Raw genomic sequence first — 20,145 nt, 5'->3', positions numbered from 1 at the left:
TTGTTGTGTGAGTTACTAATTGAGAGGTGTTTGCTTCTGTTTAGTGATTAAAGATCAGTGAATGTTTTTTATTAAACATTTTAGCACACCATTTGGTTCAGAATATTTTATTTTTTTTATTTTTCTTATTTTCCTCCTCTAAACCCTAGGTGCGTCTTATAGTGCGAAAAATACAGTACTTTTCCTCCCCATTAAAAAAAAATGCACACGTATATTTTATATGCAAAACAGTTTTAGGAATGTGTGTGTAATCCAGAAATACAGATACATACATGCACATAACTGTTAGTCCAACCCCGGAATGCCCTTAGACCATCCCTTTTTTACACGCGTATATGTATGTGTGAAAGTGAATATATACACGTATTTTCAACTTTAATAAAATACGGAATACGTGAATAGAAGCTACTTATGCATGTATATGCTACATTTTACACACATAACTTTTGAAAATTCACCTTTATGCACATACATTTAAGTTTAAAATCTTTATGCACATATGAGTGAATTTTAAAAAGCCCACACGCCCAAATACCGGGAGATATGCGTGTGGCCGGGCCATGCTCACACCAAGCGCAATTTAGATACGGCCCAGCCACGTGCATATCTCCCGATAAGCACAAAAGTGCCAGGCTCTACAAAAGGAGCACGCCAGAGGGGGGCCAAGAGCCAGCTGGGACAGAGCCATTTTGTGCTGTCCCGGGAGAATCGCACGCCAGCAGCCAGCATGTGCGCGGAACTTACTTCATTTCCGAAATAAGGAAAAAAAAAAGGTAGGGAAAGGAGTTTTAGGGGTTGGGGAGGAGAGAGGAAAAGGGAGGCAGAGAAGATAGGGGGACAGGGAAGTTCCCTCCCAGTCTGCTCCAATAAAAGGAACTGAGGAAGGCCTACGCGCGTCACCACACAGTTTTTAAAACAATTCCTCCCCACACATATGACTGGGCATCCACACGCACTGATACAAAATCGGGCGCGGGCATCTTATTTTATAAAATGCGTGCGGGCATTTTATTTTATAACATACAAATCTGTGCGTCCATGTGCACGCGCCAGTTGCCACGCACACATGGACGCCTGCGCTTTTTTTTTTTTTTTTAAATCTACCTTTTAGCTAGCATGACACTAAGGTGCGTACTTTACATTTTCATTTAAAATGCCTTACACCATGCATGTACATTTCAGCTACTTAACAACCAATTTCTGTATGTGGTTACTTTGTATCTGAAAATCAGCTGGGTTTCCATCCCTACCTCTGAAATGCTTCTCCCCTCCCCATGCCTATTTTTAGTGCATCTAAAATCTACACATTGTGAAAATGTGCACCTATTTTCAAGTCACTAATTATCCACTTATGCTGACTCAGGCTTTCTACATATATAATCCCTGTTTTATTCCTGTAGATTCAATAAATTTACTTCTAAATCTTGCAAAAAATATTTTTTATATCGTCTTCCCTTTAACTTTCTTGGCAAATGTCATTTTCCAAGCAACTGGAACTGCTAACCATACAAAATCCCTGGAGTGAGAATAGAGACAGTGCTAATGGCCTCAATGAGTTAACACACAAGCAACATAGAAATCTAAACTGACCATGTTTCCAGTACCACTGCAATAACATAATAATGCATCACAGTATTTCAGAATACCCTCATGGAGATTCCTTGCTTCTTTTATATGCTATCATTTTACTACTATAGCTAACAATAACATTTACAACATAATTTATTAAGCATATGAAAAATGGCAAACATTTTACATGCATATTTTAACTTTGCTAAATTAACTCCTAATTCTGTTTACCAAGTTATAATAAAGATTTGAACTTGTGGTTAAATATTCTTTCCTACTGCTGAGGTAAAAAAGCGCAATAAAAGTAATTATTCTTAGCAAATTAGAAATTGTGAACAATGGTTAATTATGTGAACATGGATTAAATGCAAAATGGCTGTGCATATATTTGTCTAAAGCCTGTAGTTGATGCCTTAGGTCAATATTGACTTAGGTATTCCGAATGTATTTTTACAACATCTAATTCTGAAAGCAAAGTGTCTGCTGCTGAGAACATTTGGTATCACAATAATTAATCTGATTTCCTTATAAACAAACAGAAAACATCTCCGTTAGTAAACATTCAGACAGCTAACAGCAAACACATTCAGGATGTCATATAATTTATTATCAAATGCTCTTCTGTCTTAATTATTTAATTAAAACAAAGATCTAGTTTAGTTTTTGTTTTGTTTTGTTTTTTTAATTACATTACATACTTTTCTGGTTCTGTCAATATCACATCATCTACTAGTTTAACACAGAATATTCCTTTTGACATCAAAATGAAATGATAGCTAAAGCAATAGTGAGTGAGTTGTTAGCCTGTCTTTGCAAGCCAGCTAAGGACTGGCCAGAAAGGTCCAACTGAAGCAAACCAAAAGACATTTTAAAAAGAAAGACTTATGGAATCAATAAAGAATAGCTTTTAATGACATCTGTTAGTTTAAGACTTCCATGTTCTGACAGTTAGTAAGAGATCTGAATGGATTTGTGTAGAATATTCAGCAACAAAAATACTAAAGGCTTTCTTAAGCCAGTAAGATGAAATTAAAAAAAAAAAAAAAAAGAGGATTAAAATATAAACTAATCAGAAAGCCACTGGGGAAAAAAATCTAAATAAAGGCAAAACAAAATACCAAAAAAGTGAGCAGAAAAATTGTAAAGATTTTAAAACAACAATGTATCATAAATAAACGATATACCTCAGGGATATCTTTTCATAAGGGGTATCATGAAACTTGGTCATACTGCATTACAAATGACTAGTCCATATTCTAACAGCCTAATTTTAAAAGGCAGGCGCACATTAAAACTGGGAGATATGCGTGTGGCCGGGCTCCATGTGCGCCACTGGCTTTTTCAAAGGCCTGCTGCCACGCACGTATCTCCTAGTATGTGCAAAAGAACCGGTTACCAAAAATGGGGCAGTCCAGGGCAGGGTGTGGGCGGGCCAAACAGCGCCATTAGGCGCTGTCCCGCTGAAGCGCACGTCAGGATTGGACCAGCATGCGCAACCTGTTGTACGGCAGAGCACATAAGTCAAAAAACAAAAAATTAGGTTACTTAGGTGGGTTTTAGGGGTCGGGGCGGATAAGGGAAAAGGGAGGAAGGTTAGCTAGGGGATTTAGGAAGTTCCCTCGCAGTCCGCTCATTTATTGCAGCGGACTGGGAGGGACCTACAGAAAGGCCCTATTGCGTTGCTGCGCGCATGTAGTAAAATTCCCCCCCCCCCCCCCCCCCCCCGTGCGTGCAAAGCAGTACACGCATGTTATAAAATCAGCACACACACATGGACACCCACGCGCGGGTTTCAAAATCTACCCTAAAGTATTTATGTTGCGCCCGGTCGCAGATGGCTGCAACCTTTGCTGCTTACCTCTTTTTACCCTACAGCTCAGATTCTGGGGAAGATGGCCGCCACTGCCTCTGCACGCTGACCTCCCTGGCGTTCCCGGGACGGCGTGGGCGATCCCGGTCGCCATCTTGATTCTGGTGTGACTTAGGGCACACGCGCACACCTGCCTCCCTCTTATCTACGTCATGGCGGAAACCTCGGGGGCGTCCCTTCTGCATGATGTCACCTGCCTACGTATACTTAAACCCACCGGACCTTCCTATCTACGAGTTAGCAAGGATTCCATCTTGCTTAATTCCGCTACTCTGAGATGTTCGTTTCGCTGTTCCTGCATTCCAGACTGAGTGACTCGGGTACCCACTTCTCTGGGGGCCTTTCTGCACTCAAGGCTATCCGCTCCTCAGAGAGGCTTCTCTGCAAGTCTCACATTCTCCAGCCTAGTGAGTACCTTCTCTGCTACTATGGACGAACCCTCCAGTGCTCCTCCCGTGCCTCAGGTCTTCACTGTGACTACGACAGTAGCTCTGTTGCTACACTTCGAAGTGAGTACAAGATTCTGCTCTACTCTCCTCCTCTCTTCACGCTGTGTGGATTCTCGGGTTATCCCACTCTGTGGATCACTATCAGATTCACGCTGCCTTGTGCCTTCTTCTATCACCAGCCTCCGGACTACCCCACGCTGCAGGCCACTACTGGAGACACCTTGCACAAGAACCACCAGGAGGAAGAATTTCCCAGGTTACCCCGCTCCGCGGACCACTACTGGAAAATCCAGCTTGAGAACATTCTACTCTGGACTGTCTCTACTAAACCCGCTTCTCAGGTTACTTTGCTGTATAATAAAAACCTCTTGCCTCTCCTGTCCATCGCTGCTGAGACCCTCTGGGTTGAGGGACCACATGTGTGGTTGGAAGGAGCAGCTTAAGCAGTCCACCAGCAAGTTCAGATATCCCAGCAGGTATGTTGCATGCAGCAACATCCTTTGGACAGGGCCCAGGTCTACACTTGCACCGCCTTGTGACAGAGGAGAAACGAACCTGTGCCTCCCTGCTTGTTGACTTACCACATAGCAATCTGGCTGTCCATCCATAACAGAACTTCTTGTGTGACAACCGGTCTCTGAATGCCCACAAGGCTTAATGGATCACCCGAAGCTCCAGGAATTTTGTTTGACTGGGCTTTGGAGGTGGTCCAGAGACCTTGCATGTGGATGCCGTCCACATGGGCTCCCCAGCTCTGAGGAGAAGCATCAGTGGTGAGGATCACCTGAGACGGAGCAGTTTAGAAGGGAAGTCCCTTCTCTAAATTGAAGAGCTCTTCCCACCAGGACAGAGACACCCGCAGAGGTTCTGTGACTGCGGTAGGAGTCTCGAAGTCCTGGGAGGCCTGTCGCCATCGTGATCTCAAGGTCCACTGAGCTCTTCGCATACCCAGGCGGGCGAGAGGGGTGACATGGCCTAGCAGACAGAGCAGAAGGCAGGCGGATACCTGCCGAATGCTGCGAACAAAGGCTGCCAGCGAGGGGAGGGTGGGAGCCTAATCTCGGGGCAGAAACGCTTTTGCCTGTGTTATGTCCAGCCTGGCCCTTATGACGTCCAGCTGGGGAGATGTGCAGAGATGAGATTTGGGGTAGATGGATAACAAACCCCCAAGGCTCATAGTGTCTGCACTGTCAGGGCCAGAGCGTACAAGGCTACCGCGTGTTAATCACTCTTGACCAACCAGTCTAGGTACAGGAAAACGTACCGCTCGACATCAGATAGGCCGCTATCACCACCACCAGACATTTGGGGGACCGAGGCCAACCCAAAAGGCAGCACCCTGTACTGGTAGTGGGCGTTCCCCACCACAAAACAGAGATACTTCCTGTGGTCAGGGAAAATGGCTATGTGCGCGAACGCTTCCTTGAGGTGGAAGGAGCAAAGCCAGTCCCCTCTTTTGAGGAGGGGGATCAGCGTACTCAAAGAGACCATCTTGAATTTTTCTCTTGCGAGAAACTTGTTCAATGTCTTGAGGTTGAGGATGGGGTGCAAGCCACCAGTCCTTTCGTAATGAAGAAATGCCTTGAATAGAACCCTTAGCCCTGTTGGAGTTGAGGGACCGGCTCTACTGCGCCTGCTGCAAGAAGGGCAGAGAGTTCTGTTTGAAGTATGATCTGCTGGGCAGATGAAACCCATGATGGACATGGAGGACAGGGCCCTGGGAGTCGACTGAAGTTGAGACAGTACCCCTGATAAATGATGGCGAGGACCCATCGGTCCAATGTAACATACTCCCAGCGATGGGCAAAGCCTAATAGACTGCCTCCTACTGGAGGATCCAATGTCAGGGGTACGCTCAGCTTAGCTCCCTCACCGCCAGTCAAAAGCTTGAGGCCGGGGCACCAGTTGGGGTCTGGGCGCTCACTGCTGGCGAGGGCGGCCTCTGGAGGTCATGCGTACAGGACAAGTCCAGGAAGCAGGAGGGTAATACTTCCTCTGCTTGTAGAAAGGCTTTTGGAACCCCAGTCTGGAGGATTTCCTGGCTGAGGGCAGAGCGTTGGAGGCGCTGGCAGAAAGCTATTGAAGGGTATCATGATGGTCCTTCAACTGCGCCACCTCATCCCGGACTTTATCCCCAAAATGTTTTCACCTGTGCAGTGGTGGTCAGCCAGTCTTTCTTGCACCTCTGGGCGGAGGTCAGAGGCTCTAAGCCAGGCCATTCTTCAGGCACCGATGCTCACCAAGGCACCGCTGTTTCGAAGATATCATAGGTAGAACTCACCTCATGCTTTCCAGCCTCCAGACCCAGCAAACAATGGCAGAGAGTGCTTCTTGCTGCTGTTGAGGCAAGCCCTCTGCAAAGCCCTGGACTCATTTCCAGAGTTTTCGATTATATTGGGTCATGTATAGCTGGTAGGCGGCAATACAGACCACCAGCATAGCGCCCTGGAAGACCTTCCTACCCAGAGCATCAAGCTCCCTGTGCTCTTGCCCCAGGGGGGCAGAGGTGTGTGTACGGGAGTGCCAGGCCTTTTTTTTTAAAGGTGGACTCCATGACCACCGACTGGTGGGGGGAGGTGCCGCTCCGCAAAACCCACGGCTTGTTGCACCAAATAGGTGGCATCAGCCTTTCTATTGACAGGGGAGATAGTAATAGAGAGTGTTTCCACATCCGGAGGAGGAGGTCCTTGAAGATATCATGGATAGGCACAGCCATGATCTCCTTAGGAGCGCAGACAAACTGGAGTACTTCCAGCATTTTGTGTCGCGCATTCTCCTTCATAAGTAACTGAAAGGGAATGGCTTCAGTCATGGCCCTCACAAACTCCGCAAAGGACAAATCCTCGGGGGAGGGGGGGGGGGCGGCTCGACTGGCACATTTCCCCCAGCAGGGAGGGCTCCGAGAGGGGGTAGTCTGAATAATTGGAGGATGACTCCATGGAATCATCTCCCCAAGAGTTTCAAGGCCCTTCCTCCTCATTAGGGCCAGCGTGACATGGGTGAGGCCCATGAGGGGCATCAGCCCTGGGCTTCGAAGGCCTCAAATACACCGCAGGAGTCGGCGGTTCCCTAGGCATCGAGGGGACCAGAGGCCGAGGGAGTCCCGAAGGACTCGGCAGGGGCTCAGGGAAACATGGTCTGGGAAACACGGTACCGGCCATATTTTGCTGCTTGGAGGCCTCAAGGATCGGGTTCGTTCCGGTGGGGGGCATCGGTGGCCATTGGGGAAATCGAGGGTCCCTCGGGCTCCGGCTGCGTCGGTAGGGTGCCTAAAAGGACATCCAGACACTCCAGCAAAGGTGCTAGAATCAACGGCAGAGACTCAAGCATCGGTATGGGGGCCGGTGGCACTGGCAGCTCAACGCTCTGAAGCACTTTTTGGGCACCGCGGACTGCACCCTGCGGTCCAACTCCTCCTGAAAGTCCGGAGTGGTCAGGGCTGAAGGAGGGGGATGAGGCGTCACCAGCTCTTCCTCGGGCCTCCGAGGTGCCACAGTGCCTGACATAGATATCGGTCGGGCATGCCTAGGACTCCCGGGGGCGATGGGGGCTCCGATGGCCCATGTTTCTATGGTGGCCCGGCAGCTGCTAGTGCCGCACCGGAAACAGAGTCATGTGCCGACGGTGACCGGTGGCGATGCTTGCGTGATCTCCCCTGGTGCTCAACCTGGTCTTTTCCCAGCACCAAGGAAGTGGAGGATCCAATATCCAGGAGAGAGGTGAGATCATAGAGGATCTTTCACCATCCCCGCGATCCTTCGAAGAACCGGGAAGAGGAATAGCGAGGGGGAGCGTGTCAAGAGGCTCCCCGTGACCTCTCGGAGTCGAGGGATCCGAAGCAGGGGTAGATAGAGCAGACTTTGGCACCCTAAAAAGGTTTTCCATCTTATTGAGGTGCGTCTGATGGCCTTTGGGGTTCATCTGATCATACAGGCAACACCCATGGACATCGTGCGAGGCCCCCAGGCAGAGGATACAGACCTCATGCGAATTAGTGATGGACATGGTCCACGGGCACTGACAAACTGGTAGACAACCTTGAAAAAACACCCAGCATGAGGTCAATGACCTGCAGTCACCATTCGGCGAGGCATTGGGAATCGACCACAAGTTGGAGAACAAACGGTAAGAAAAACCTACCAACCAAGGAGGCACTGACGACAAAGGGGGACCATCGAGGAAGCCGAAAAAACCCCAAACTTTATCGAGAAAACAGCGAAATGATGGAGCTCCACAAAGCGTGTCTTTCATGGATCAATGCTTATTTCCCGCATTGCTTCGTATCAACTGTATATGGACACTGTACACCAGGAACCTTTTCAAAAAGATTGAAGAATTCTCTGAATCCTTACCTGATCAGTTCCATGACCAACTCATCTCTCTAGTCCAGAAAGGCATAGATGCTGGCAAGCATGAAGTCAGCGCTGCCTGTTATATGTTTGACACAGCCTCTAGGGTGTCTGCAGCGGGGATTAGTGCTCGACGATGGGCCTGGCTGAAGTCCTTAGACTTGAGACCAGAGGTTCAAGACCGTTTAGCTGATCTTCCCTGTGCTGGCGATAATCTTTTCGGAGACAAGATCCAGGATACTGTAGCACAGCTTAAGGACCACCACAAAATGCTACGCCAGCTCTCTTCGGTGCCATCGGACTTTCCTTCCACCTCTAAACGGCAATTCAGGAGAGAGTCTAAGAGGCCATCCTACAGGCTCATCATTATTATCCTCCTGTGGCTCATGGTCGTCCATCCAGGCCCTACCAAAAGGGGCAAGCCCACCAATCCAAGCCTCAAAAGACCCAGCCAGCTCCACAGTCTGGCCCAGCTTCTGGTTTTTGACTTCCCGCTAGAGAGCATATGCCAACAAGTGAGGTAATCAAATTTGCAGATGATACAAAATTGTTCAGGGTAGTTAAATCACAAGCAGATTGTGATAAATTGTAGGAAGACCTTGTGAGACTGGAAAATTGGGCATCAAAATGGCAGATGAAATTTAATGTGGATAAGTGCAAGGTGATGCATATAGGGAAAAATAACCCATGCTATAGTTACACAGTGTTAGGTTCCATATTAGGTGCTACAACCCAAGAAAGAGATCTAGGCATCATAGTGGATAACACATTGAAATCGTTGGTTCAGTGTACTGCGGCAGTCAAAAAAGCAAACAGAATGTTGGGAATTATTAGAAAGGGAATGGTGAATAAAACGGAAAATGTCACAATGCCTCTGTATCGCTCCATGGTGAGACCGCACCTTGAATACTGTGTACAATTCTGGTCGCACCATCTCAAAAAAGATATAACTGCGATGGAGAAGGTACAGAGAAGGGCTACCAAAATGATAAGGGGCATGGAACAGCTCCCCTATGAGGAGAGACTAAAGAGGTTAGGACTTTTCAGCTTGGAGAAGAGACAGCTGAGGGGGGATATGATAGAGGTGTTTAAAATCATGAGAAGTCTAGAACGGATAGATGTGAATCGGTTATTTACTCTTTCGGATAATAGAAAGACTAGGGGGCACTCCATGAAGTTAGCATGTGGCACATTTAAAACTAATCGGAGAAAGTTCTTTTTTACTCAACGCACAATTAAACTCTGGAATTTGTTGCCAGAGGATGTGGTTAGTGCAGTTAGTGTAGATGTGTTTAAAAAAGGATTGGATAAGTTCTTGAAGGAGAAGTCAATTACCTGCTATTAATTAAGTTGACTTAGAAAATAGCCACTGCTATTACTAGCAACAGTAGCATGGAATAGACTTGCCTGGTTCTTATGGCCTGGATTGGCCACTGTTGGAAACAGTATGCTGGGCTTGATGGACCCTTGGTCTGACCCAGTATGGTATGTTCTTCTTAACTCCCTCTACCATCGGTACCTGTAGGCGGTCGTCTGTGCCACTTCACCAACACCTGGCACACGATCACTTCAGATCACTGGGTACTCTCTGTAGTGACTCAAGGTTACCATCTCAACTTCCTAACAGTACCGGAAGATTTCCCACCTCTGCTGACGTGGTGCTTCTCAGACCACTCCCCTCTGCTGGAAGAGGAGGTGTTATCCCTTCTAAAAGCACGGGTGATAGAACCAGCGCCCCCTCTCAGCAGGGACAAGGGTTCTATTCCCGATATTTCCTGATTCCAAAAAAGTCAGGCGGCGTTCGTCCAATCTTAGACCTACGTGCCTTAAACAAATATCTCCAAAAGGAGAAGTTCCGCATGGTAACCTTGGGCTCTCTTTTATCTCTTCTTCAACGGGAGGATTGGCTGTGCTCTCTATTTATTTATTTATTTATTGACTGTTTTGTATGCCGTCATTCGGTTTCGCCATCAGAACGGTTTACAGAATCATGCAACAGGTTGTCTAAACATCATCACAGTATCTTATGTAATGTAAGTTGATTACATCTAGTAGTTATTACTTGTAAGGCTCATTATATACAGTAAAGGAATTACTTACAGCAAGGATATTACATAGACACTGTTGTTACATATAGGCTTGGGTTACTAAGTGAGGGAGAGAGGAATGTGTATAGGTTAGGTGAGGCATTATACATTTGGATCTCTAATAGCAGGGGGTTTAACAATTCACAGACCTACAAGACACGTACACACACATATCAGTCACATCGCCTCATCGCAAGTTCCTCAGATTCCTAGTCGGCTCCCGACACTTCCAGTATCGGGTACTTCCTTTTGGCCTGGCGTTGGCACCTCGAGTCTTCACCAAGTGCCTAGTAGTGGTTGCAGCCTACCTCAGGGCACAGCGGGCTCATGTCTGCCCTTATCTCGATGATTGGTTGATAAGGGCTCCATTCTGAAAAGAAGTACTAATCTCCTTAGATCTAACCCTCCATGTGCTACTAACCCTGGGATTTCTCATAAATTATCCGAAGTCAAAGCTGTTCCCATCTCAAATCCTCTCCTTCATAGGAGCAGACTTGGATACCATTCAAGCAAAGGCTTTTCTCCCGCAGGATCAAGCTTGCACTCTCGCTACCCTGGCACAACTCCAGACTCGACGTTACACAACAGCTCGATATTTCCTCACACTGCTCGGTCACATGGCAGCTTTGGTGCATGTAACTCCGATGGCCCACCTAGCCATGAGAGTAACTCAATGGACTCAGGCTTACCACCCAATGTCCAGCATTGTCCAAGTCACCAGACAGCTCCGCCTCGCGCTAGCCTGGTGAATTCAACATTCCAATCTCCTAAAAGGCCTTCCCTTTCAAACTCCAGAACACGCTGACGACAGATGCTTCCAACATTGGTTGGGGTGCACATGTCGATGACCTGCAGACTCAGGGCACATGGTCTACAGAGGAGTCCCAACATCAGATCAATTTCCTGGAGCTTCGGGTAATCTGATATGCCCTGATTACTATCCAACAAGGCCATCCTGATTCAAACCAACAACCAAGTGGCGATGTGGTACATCATCAAGCAAGGGGGAACGGGCTACTACCTGCTGTATCGAGAAGCAGCACAGATATGGGCATGGGCTCTTTCCCACTCCATGTACCTCAGAGCGACCTATCTGGCAGGCATGGACAATGTTCTTGCAGACAAGTTGAGTCACACTTTTCACCCGCACAAGTGTCTGCAACCCCAAGGTGGCAGACACAATCTTCCAGCACTGGGGTTATCCACTCATAGATCTCTTTGCGTCCGTCCACAACCGCAAAGTGGGGAACTTCTGCTCACACCATCGCAGCCACCAGTCACCACTGAGAGATGCTTTCACCCTCTCGTCATCAAGCGGTCTCCTCTATGCGTTCCCTCCATTTCCAAGACTCTCGTGAAGTTACGGAAGGTCAAGGGCTCAATGATCCTCATAGCCCCTTCACTGGCCATGTCAAGTCTGGTTTCCAATCCTTCGCGACCTCTCAGTCCATCAGCACATTCGTCTGGGGACAGATCCATTGCTGATTACTCAGAACAATGGACGGCTACTCCACCCCAACCTCCAGGCCCTGTCCCTGACTGTCTGGATGTTGAAAGGTTAATTCTCCTACCTCTCAACCTTTCGGACTCGGTATCCCAAGTCCTAGTAGCTTCATGAAAGCTTTCCACTAGAAAGTCTTATCATTCCAAATGGAAGCGGTTTTCTCTTTGGTGCACATCAATGGCCATAGACCCTTTTAATTGTTCCACTGCGAAGTTCCTAGACTATCTCTGGCATTTGTTGGAGTCTGGTCTACAAACTTCCTCCATTAGGGTTTATGTCAGTGCGATAGCCGCTTTCCATAAAGGTGCAGATGTGGTCTCCCTTTCCACGCAACCCTTAGTAGCATGCTTCATGAGAAGCTGACTTCACCTCAGACCTCCACTGCAGCCTCCAGTTCCCGCCTGGGACCTCAACGTGGTTTTGGGGCAGCTCATGAAACCTCCGTTTGAGCCTCTCCACTCATGTGACCTTTGTTATCTCCCGTGGAAAGTGCTTTTTCTCTTTGCTATAACTTCGACTCGCAGAGTCAGTGAGTTGCTATAACTTCGGCTCGCAGAGTCAGTGAGCTTTCATCTGCAAATTTACACCCATTTAGTGTAAGGTGACCTACCCACCTTACACTAAATTCCTATGTGACAGGGTTGTGCTTCGTACTCACCTTAAATTCTTACCAAAAGTAGTATCGGAATTTCATCTGAATCAATCCATTATCCTGCCTACTTAATTTCCTAGGCCCTACTCACATCCAGGAGAACAGTCGCTGCATTCCTTAGACTGCAAACGTGACCTTGCCTTTTATTTAGAGCGTACAGCAGCCCACAGGAAGACCACCCAACTATTTATCTCTTTTGATAAGAATAAACTTGGTAATCCGGTGGGCAAGCAAACCCTCTCCTCCTGGCTGGCGGACTGCATCTCCTTCTACTAACAACAAGCAGGCCTTCCGCTGCAGGAACGCATAAAAGCGCATTCTCTAAGGGCCATGGCAACATCTGTAGCGTATCTCCATTCGGTGCCGCTTACTGACATCTGTAAAGTTGCCACATGGAGTTCTCTCCATACTTTCACAGCCCATTATTGCTTAGACAGAAGTGCACACAAAGGGACACTGTATGCCCCTCCAGCTAATACATCACTAAGGAAGCGCGCACTATCTACAGCAGGCCCCCCATCAATGGAATGCGCTCCCCCCAGATCTACGACTAGAACCAAGCCACCTGGAGTTTAAAAAAAAGCTAAAAACCTGGCTCTTCATCCAAGCTTACCCGGACACTTAAAACTGCTATGGTGTGAGTACAGACTTAAGTTCATCTTCCCATCGGTTATACGTTCCGTATTCTTTCACTGGTTAGATTTTTTCATTCACCGGCTATTATGTTCCATATTCATTATACAGCTTTATGTATTCAGGCACTTGTTACATGTTCCCTATTCATTCACTTGTTATATGCACCGTATTCATTCTCTCTTGTTATATGCACCGTACTCATTCTCATAGAAACATAGATAGAAACATAGAAATGACGGCAGAAGAAGACCAAACGGCCCATCCAGTCTGCCCAGCAAGCTTCACATTTTTCTCTCATACTTATCTGTTTCTCTTAGCTCTTTGGTTCTATTTCCCTTCCACCCCCACCATTAATGTAGAGAGCAGTGATGGAGCTGCAACCAAGTGAAATATCAAGCTTGATTAGTTATGGGTAGTAGGGGAAGTAGGGGAAGTAACCGCCGCAATAAGCAAGCTACACCCATGCCCATCTGCTTTACCCAGACCGTGCCATTCAGCCCTTATTGGTTGTTTTTCTTCTCCCCTGCCGTTGAAGCAGGGAGCTATGCTGGATATGCGTGAAGTATCAGTTTTTCATCTCCCCTGCCGTTGAAGCAGAGAGCCATGCTGGATATGCGTGAAGTATCAGTTTTTCTTCTCCCCTGCCGTTGAAGCAGGATATGCATTGAAAGTGAAGTATCAGGCTTATTTGGTTTGGGGTATTCTCTCTTGTTATATGTAAATATAACAAGAGTTATATAACAAGAATATAACATTCTCTCTTGTTATATGTAAATATTTAACATATTTAACATATTCTACTGTTCTATGTACAGCCTCTGGCTAATGTACAGTTTTATGCACAGCCTTTGGCTAAGTTACAGTTTTATGTAAACCGGAGTGATTTGTATTTCATACAGGAACCTTGGTATATAAAAATTAAAAATAAATAGACAAGGCTGGAAGCCAAGATTCCCTTTTTGGCCAGTCTGTTCTACGCAATTTATTCTCAGCATAAACTACCAACATCCTTCCAGTGACCAGTGGGAGCTTTTCAGGATGCCCTCTTAGCCAAATTCACGCCTGTTGTTGTGCCTGTTGCACGTCTTTGGGTACATTTGGTACATTGCTCGGGCATCCTCAGCTCGCTATTCACCCATGTGTGAGGACTACCATCCTGCTTGTCCTGTAAGAAAGCAGAGTTGCTTACCTGTAACAGGTGTTCTCACAGGACAGCAGGATGTTAGTCCTCACGAAAACCGCCTGCCACCCTGCGGAGTTGGGTTCGCTTATGATTTATTTTATTTTTTCGCACAAACTTTTACTTTTATCGAGACTGAAGGGGGAGTCCTACTGGATGCAGGCTTATGTGGCATGCTGGGCATGCCCAGTGGTGCCAGTCAAAGTTCTAGAAACTTTGACAAAAGTGTTCCGTGATTGGGCTCCATCCTGATGATGTCACCAATGTGTGAGGACTAACATCCTGTTGTCCTGTGAAAACACCTGTTACAGGTAAGCAACTCTGCTTTATCTTTTATTTTATCAGCCACCTCCTTTGTGAACCCGATAGGTTTCCTTCTTATCTTGCTTTTCTTTACTTTACTTTCTAGCATATATATTAATTGCTTCAGTAATTGCTCCTTTTAGTTTGGCCCACTGTTGTTCCACATCTCTCGTTTTCTCCCAGCCTTCTAGTTCTTCCTCCAGGTACTTTCCCATTTCAACAAAGTCCGTGTTTTTGAAACACAAAACCCGGGTCTTTGTGCAACTACTCTGTATCCTATTAGTGATATGAAACCATACCGTTTGATGATCACTGGTGCTGAGGTGGGTGCCCACCTAGACGTTAGAGACATTATCTCCATTAGTGAGTACTAAATAGAGTATAGCTCCCTCCTTCGTAGGCTCCAATACCATTTGTTTGAACAGAGCCCCTTGCAGGGTATCCACTATCTCTCTACTACTGTTAGATTCTGCAGAAGGGATTCTCCAGTCTACATCCGGCAGATTAAAATCACCACTTCTCCCTTCTTCCCCATCTTTTGGATGTCTTCAACCAGATCTCTGTCATGCTCTTCCTTTTGATTTGGAGGTCTGTAAACCACTCCAATAAAAACGGATGCCCCATCATCCTTTTTTAGGACAGCCCATAAAGCTTCTTCTTTGCTCCATCTTCCTTGCAGCTCGGATGCTTGGTTATTGTTTTTGACATAAAGAGCCACTCCTCCCCCTTTTCTGTCCTCTCTGTCCTTCCTTAATAAGTTATATCCCGGTATGGCCGTATCCCAATCATGTGAATCCGTGAACCACGTCTCCGTGACAGCAACAATGTCCAAGTCTGCCTCCACCATTAGGGCTTGCAGATCTGGGATTTTATTGCCCAAACTACGAGCATTTGTGCTCATAGCTTTCCAGCTATTCTGGTACAGGTTACTGCTTTTCTTGGACTCCCTTTGTGACTTATTTAGCTGACTTTTGTTATCTCCTTTGCCCTTTTTCATTGCATTTGTATTTGGGGGGTGACATTTTAATGTTCTACTGTCACCCCGTCCTCTTGTTTAATACCTTATGACATAGGATTTGAATTTATCTCTTAGGATCCTTTTTCCCTCCAAAGACATATGTAAGCCCATCCTTGACAAAGAGCTTTTTTCTGTTCCATACACGGCCCCAGCCCCCAATATATCCAAAACATTTTTCTTTACACCAGGATTTGAGCCATAAGAACATAAGAAATTGCCATGCTGGGTCAGACCAAGGGTCCATAGAGCCCAGCATCCTATTTCCAACAGAGGCCAAACCAGGCCACAAGATCCTGGTAATTACCCAAACACTAAGAAGATCCCATGCTACTGATGCCTTACTCAGGCAGAAAACCACACCACAAGAGAGAAATAAAAAGGGGTACACTTTTTCTTTCCGTTACTTTTGCCTTTATTGGGCCTTGCTGCAGTGACGGCTGAAAGTTTAATTTACAAATAGGCTAAGAAGGATTTGCTGTTGTTCGATGTAAAACGCTCTCCAAGCGTATGTTTTTTGTTACACTGTAAACCGAGGTGATATCCCTGATGAACGTCTGTATATAAAATTTTTAAATAAATAAATGTAAATTTCCACCTTTTCCATATAGCAAGGGTAGTTTGAAGGCTCAGAGATAGTAAGGCAATCTCTCGGGTGTTATAGCTCAAAGGCCAGAAAATAGCCTGCAGGGGGGCTACCTCAATCAATGCCTGCTCTATCAGGACCCACTGCTTTGGAGAGTTTTATTCATGACTGTCAAGTATATACTTTAATTGAGAGGCCACATAGTAATGCATTAATGAAGGTAATCCTAAACCTCCCTCATTACGTGATTGATACAAGATCTGTCTCGCTACCTGGGGAGGGCTTTTACGCCACACAAAGGCAAATATCTTACGCTGAAGGGGTCGCAATATCCCTGTCAGGAGTATTTAACGCAGAAAACTTTGAACTGACACCATGAGCAGTCTTAGGGTAGCCAGAGGACAGATTCAGGTGGGACTCTGGCAGAAATCTTGCATAAACTTCTTTATTAGTGAAAAAAAACAAACAAGCTTTGCTATTCTTTGCAGTTCAACAACACATATGTAGTATTACAACTTAGATTTCAGCAGTATTTTCTCTCTCTAAACTTCTCTCCCTATACATGGCCAATTATACATATTCCCAGGGACCTCTGCCCAGACCAGGCCACATCTCTGGATCTGATCCTTTAAGATGTTTTGGGGGTCTTCTCCTGTATATTCCTTCATAAGGCTCCTATCACCTCCACTGGAAGTCTGTTCCAGGTGTTCACCACCATCTCCGTGAAAAAATATTTTCTCACATTCCCCATTATACATTTTTGACAAGAGCCCTCAATATACCAGTTTTCACCAAATATGAACTAATTTGGACTAGAAAGTTCAACAAAATTCTGAATAGGTATGCTTACCTTTACAGTACGCCCTGCGTTGATGTGCTCTTCATGTAACCGTTCCCATAAGGTGCATCTCTGATACTAAACAAAGACAAAAATCCCATCTCAGAAACCAAATATTTAAATAATTTTCCACATATAAGAAAAGTTAGTAATTTAAAAATGTGTCTCTTCCTTATAAAACCCCTTTTCTCCAAGGTGACAGCAAAAAGGAACTCATGGAGTTCATAAAGAAGTATTCATTTTGTTATATCCAAAAATAATTTTTAGTCATGACACTTCCCTACACTTCTGCTGGTTGGACTATACAAAAGGATCAGTGAGCGTTGCAGGGGTCTCATGTGAGCCCGTGCCCATGGGACTACCTCCAGTGTGGATGCCATAAGGCCGAGAACTTGTAGGTAATCCCATGCTGTGGTGCGAGGTTCGCTCAACAGGGTTCGTAACTGGGTCATCAGTTTTGATCTCCTTGTCGGTGTCAGGATGACCTTGCCTTGTTTGGTGTTGAACCGGACTCCCAGGTATTCTAGAGATTGGGAGGGCTGCAGGCAGCTCTTGTTTGTGTTGACCACCCACCCGAGGCTCTCCAGTAGAGTTTTGACTCTGTTGGTTGCCTGGTGGCTTTCCTCTGGGGATTTCGCTCTGATCAGCCAATCGTCTAGATAAGGGTGCACGTGGATTCCTTCCTTCCTCAGTGTTGCTGCCACCACCACTATGATCTTGGTGAACGTCCAGGGTGCAGTGGCTAACCTGAAAGGTAGTGCCCGGAACTGGTAGTGATGGTCCAGGATCGAGAAGCGTAGAAAACGCTGATGCTCTTGATGGATCGGAATGTGTAGGTAGGCTTCCGACAGATCCAGGGAGGTAAAGAACTCTCCCGGTTGCATCGCCCTTATTACAGAGCGTAGGGTTTCCATGCGGAAACGGGGAATCTTCAGGTTACAGTTGACCGCCTTGAGGTCCAGGATAGGTCTGAATGTTCCTTCCTTCTTGGGAACAATAAAATAGATGGAATAATGGCCAGTATTTATTTGTTGTGGAGGCACCGGTGTTATAGCCTCTAAGGCTAGTAATCTGGTCAGTGTAGCTTCCACTACCATTCTCTTGGAAGGGTCGTGGCAGGGGGATTCCACAAACTTGTCCGGAGGGAGGTGGTGGAAATCCAGGTAATATCCCTCTCGGATGATGGAGAAGACCCACTTGTCCGAAGTTATCTCGACCCATCTTTGGTAGAATAGGGCCAGTCTGCCCCCTATGGCTTCTTCCTTTGGATGGGTCAGCTGATTTTCATTGTGGGGTGCGGCTGGGGCCTGGGCCCGAGTTGGCTCCCTTTTTATTGTGCTTGTTACGAAAGGACTGGCTCCAGCCTGCGGGGCGGGCCGCTTGATATGAGCTTCTATATGGGTTGAAGCACTGTGATCCTCTGCCCCTGGAGGTCCGGGGGAAGGATCACTGGTTTCTCTTATTCCTGTCCTCCGGTAGCCGCGGCAGTGGCTAGTTTCTCTAGTTCGCTTCCGAACAGGAGTGTTCCCTTGAAAGGCATCCTTGTGAGTCTCGTTTTGGAGGTTGCGTCGGCTGACCAGTTTCGGAGCCAGATTTGTCTTCTGGCTGCCATGGCGGACGAGACTCTAGTTGCCGTGCATACCAGATCCGAAGTGGTGACCGCAAGAATGATGCGGCTGGTTCCAGGGCTTCCCCAGGAGTGTTGTTCCTGGTCTGCGCTAAGCAGGCCCGTGTCACCACGACACAGCAGGCCGCGATCTGTAAAGACATAGCGGAGACGTCAAAGGACTGTTTGAGGATAGATTCCAGATGTTGAGATGTCGTAGACTTCGAGCCTCTTCCGAATTCTTATGCTCATCTGGTGATGGTAGCGAGATAGTTTGGTTGTCTTGAGCATCCTTGAGTGCTGCTCCTCCCTCCACTGGCATAGTAGTGTGCTTCAAGACCGTGCAGACAATGGCATCCACTTTAGGACATGCCAGGAGATCTTTGGCGGCAGGGTCCAGAGGGTAATAGTGGGAAATGGCGTGAGGTCTGACGAAGTCTCTCCAAATGTGGGTTCGGCTTAGGTTCCCCCGAGGCGCTTGTGCCCGGGATGGCAAGCTCTTTCAAGCTGTGCATGACCAGGTCTGGAAGTTCGTCCTTGGTGAAGAAGCGTCTCATAGTTCGATGGGGTTCTGTCCCCGGAGGGAGTTCCCCTTCCTCCAGGGGTTCTGACTCCTCAATTGAGATGTCTGTGTCCCCGAAGGTGGGGCTTCTGGGCGGTGGGATCACCTCCCTGGGCATAGAGGGTCCTGGCATGTTGAGGTCCTCTGGTGGTGCCTGTGACCGCATTGTAGGAGGCCCTGGTTGCATGTGGACGAAGGTATGCAGACCTCTGAAGAATTCCACCCAGGAGATAGAAGCTGGGTCTAGACTAGGGGGCGCCGTGTCGCTAGGGACATCGTTTGAGGGGGTCCCGCTGTGTGATGCTAGGTCCGGTGTACCGCTCGAAGGGCTGGGGTCCGGTACCGGCTGGGGAGGGCCTCTTCGCACTGTATACACAGGGCCGTGGCTTCCTCATGCTGTGCAGCTCTAATGTGGCATGCTGGGCAAAAGCCCTGAGCTTTGAGCTTATTTTCAGGTGGAGCTATGGTTTGTGCACATACAATACAGTTGTGCGAAGATGTGCGTGTAGGTTTAGTGCGCGTGCGCCGAGCGATGTGCACGCTGTTGTGCGCACGGGTGGAAGTGATGCGCCCAGCACAGTGAGCGCGTGGGTATGTACTTCGCTTATGCGCCCAGCACTTGCACGTGCGACATTGTGCTGGGCGCACAACATGGCGACCACCTCGGAGGGTCTCCACGTGGGAGGGCCCTCTGATCTGACCGGGGTCTAGCCCTGCTAGGGCCGATCAACGCGGTGGCACTGGTCCCGGCTGGCGACCTGTGCGTCTCATGCTTCGGAGACCGGAGACTTTTAAATAGATTTCTACCTTACCTTGTCCTGGCGCTTCCCAGTTTCGTTCCAGACGGTCTCCGGCTGCAAGGGGAGAGGGAAAATACCTTCACCGCCGCGCTCGAGGTTGCACCCGCTGCCTCTCAGCCTCACCCGATGTCAGGGGCTA

General features: G+C 47.4%; 1 protein-coding gene across 3 annotated transcripts in view; it reads right to left on the bottom strand.

Moving 5' to 3' along the window:
• STX17 (syntaxin 17) overlaps positions 1-20,145 on the bottom strand; it is a 237,667-nt gene that overhangs the window by 161,328 nt on the left and 56,194 nt on the right. For all 3 annotated transcript variants that reach the window (XM_029589914.1, XM_029589912.1, XM_029589911.1), the window contains exon 3: positions 17,051-17,116. In XM_029589914.1, the coding sequence (XP_029445774.1) occupies positions 17,051-17,116 (66 nt within the window). The remainder of the gene's footprint in view (positions 1-17,050; positions 17,117-20,145) is intronic.

The sequence above is a fragment of the Rhinatrema bivittatum genome, chromosome 2, assembly GCF_901001135.1.
Source record: "Rhinatrema bivittatum chromosome 2, aRhiBiv1.1, whole genome shotgun sequence".
Taxonomy (NCBI): domain Eukaryota; kingdom Metazoa; phylum Chordata; class Amphibia; order Gymnophiona; family Rhinatrematidae; genus Rhinatrema; species Rhinatrema bivittatum.
This window is presented reverse-complemented; position numbering and strand designations above follow the sequence as displayed.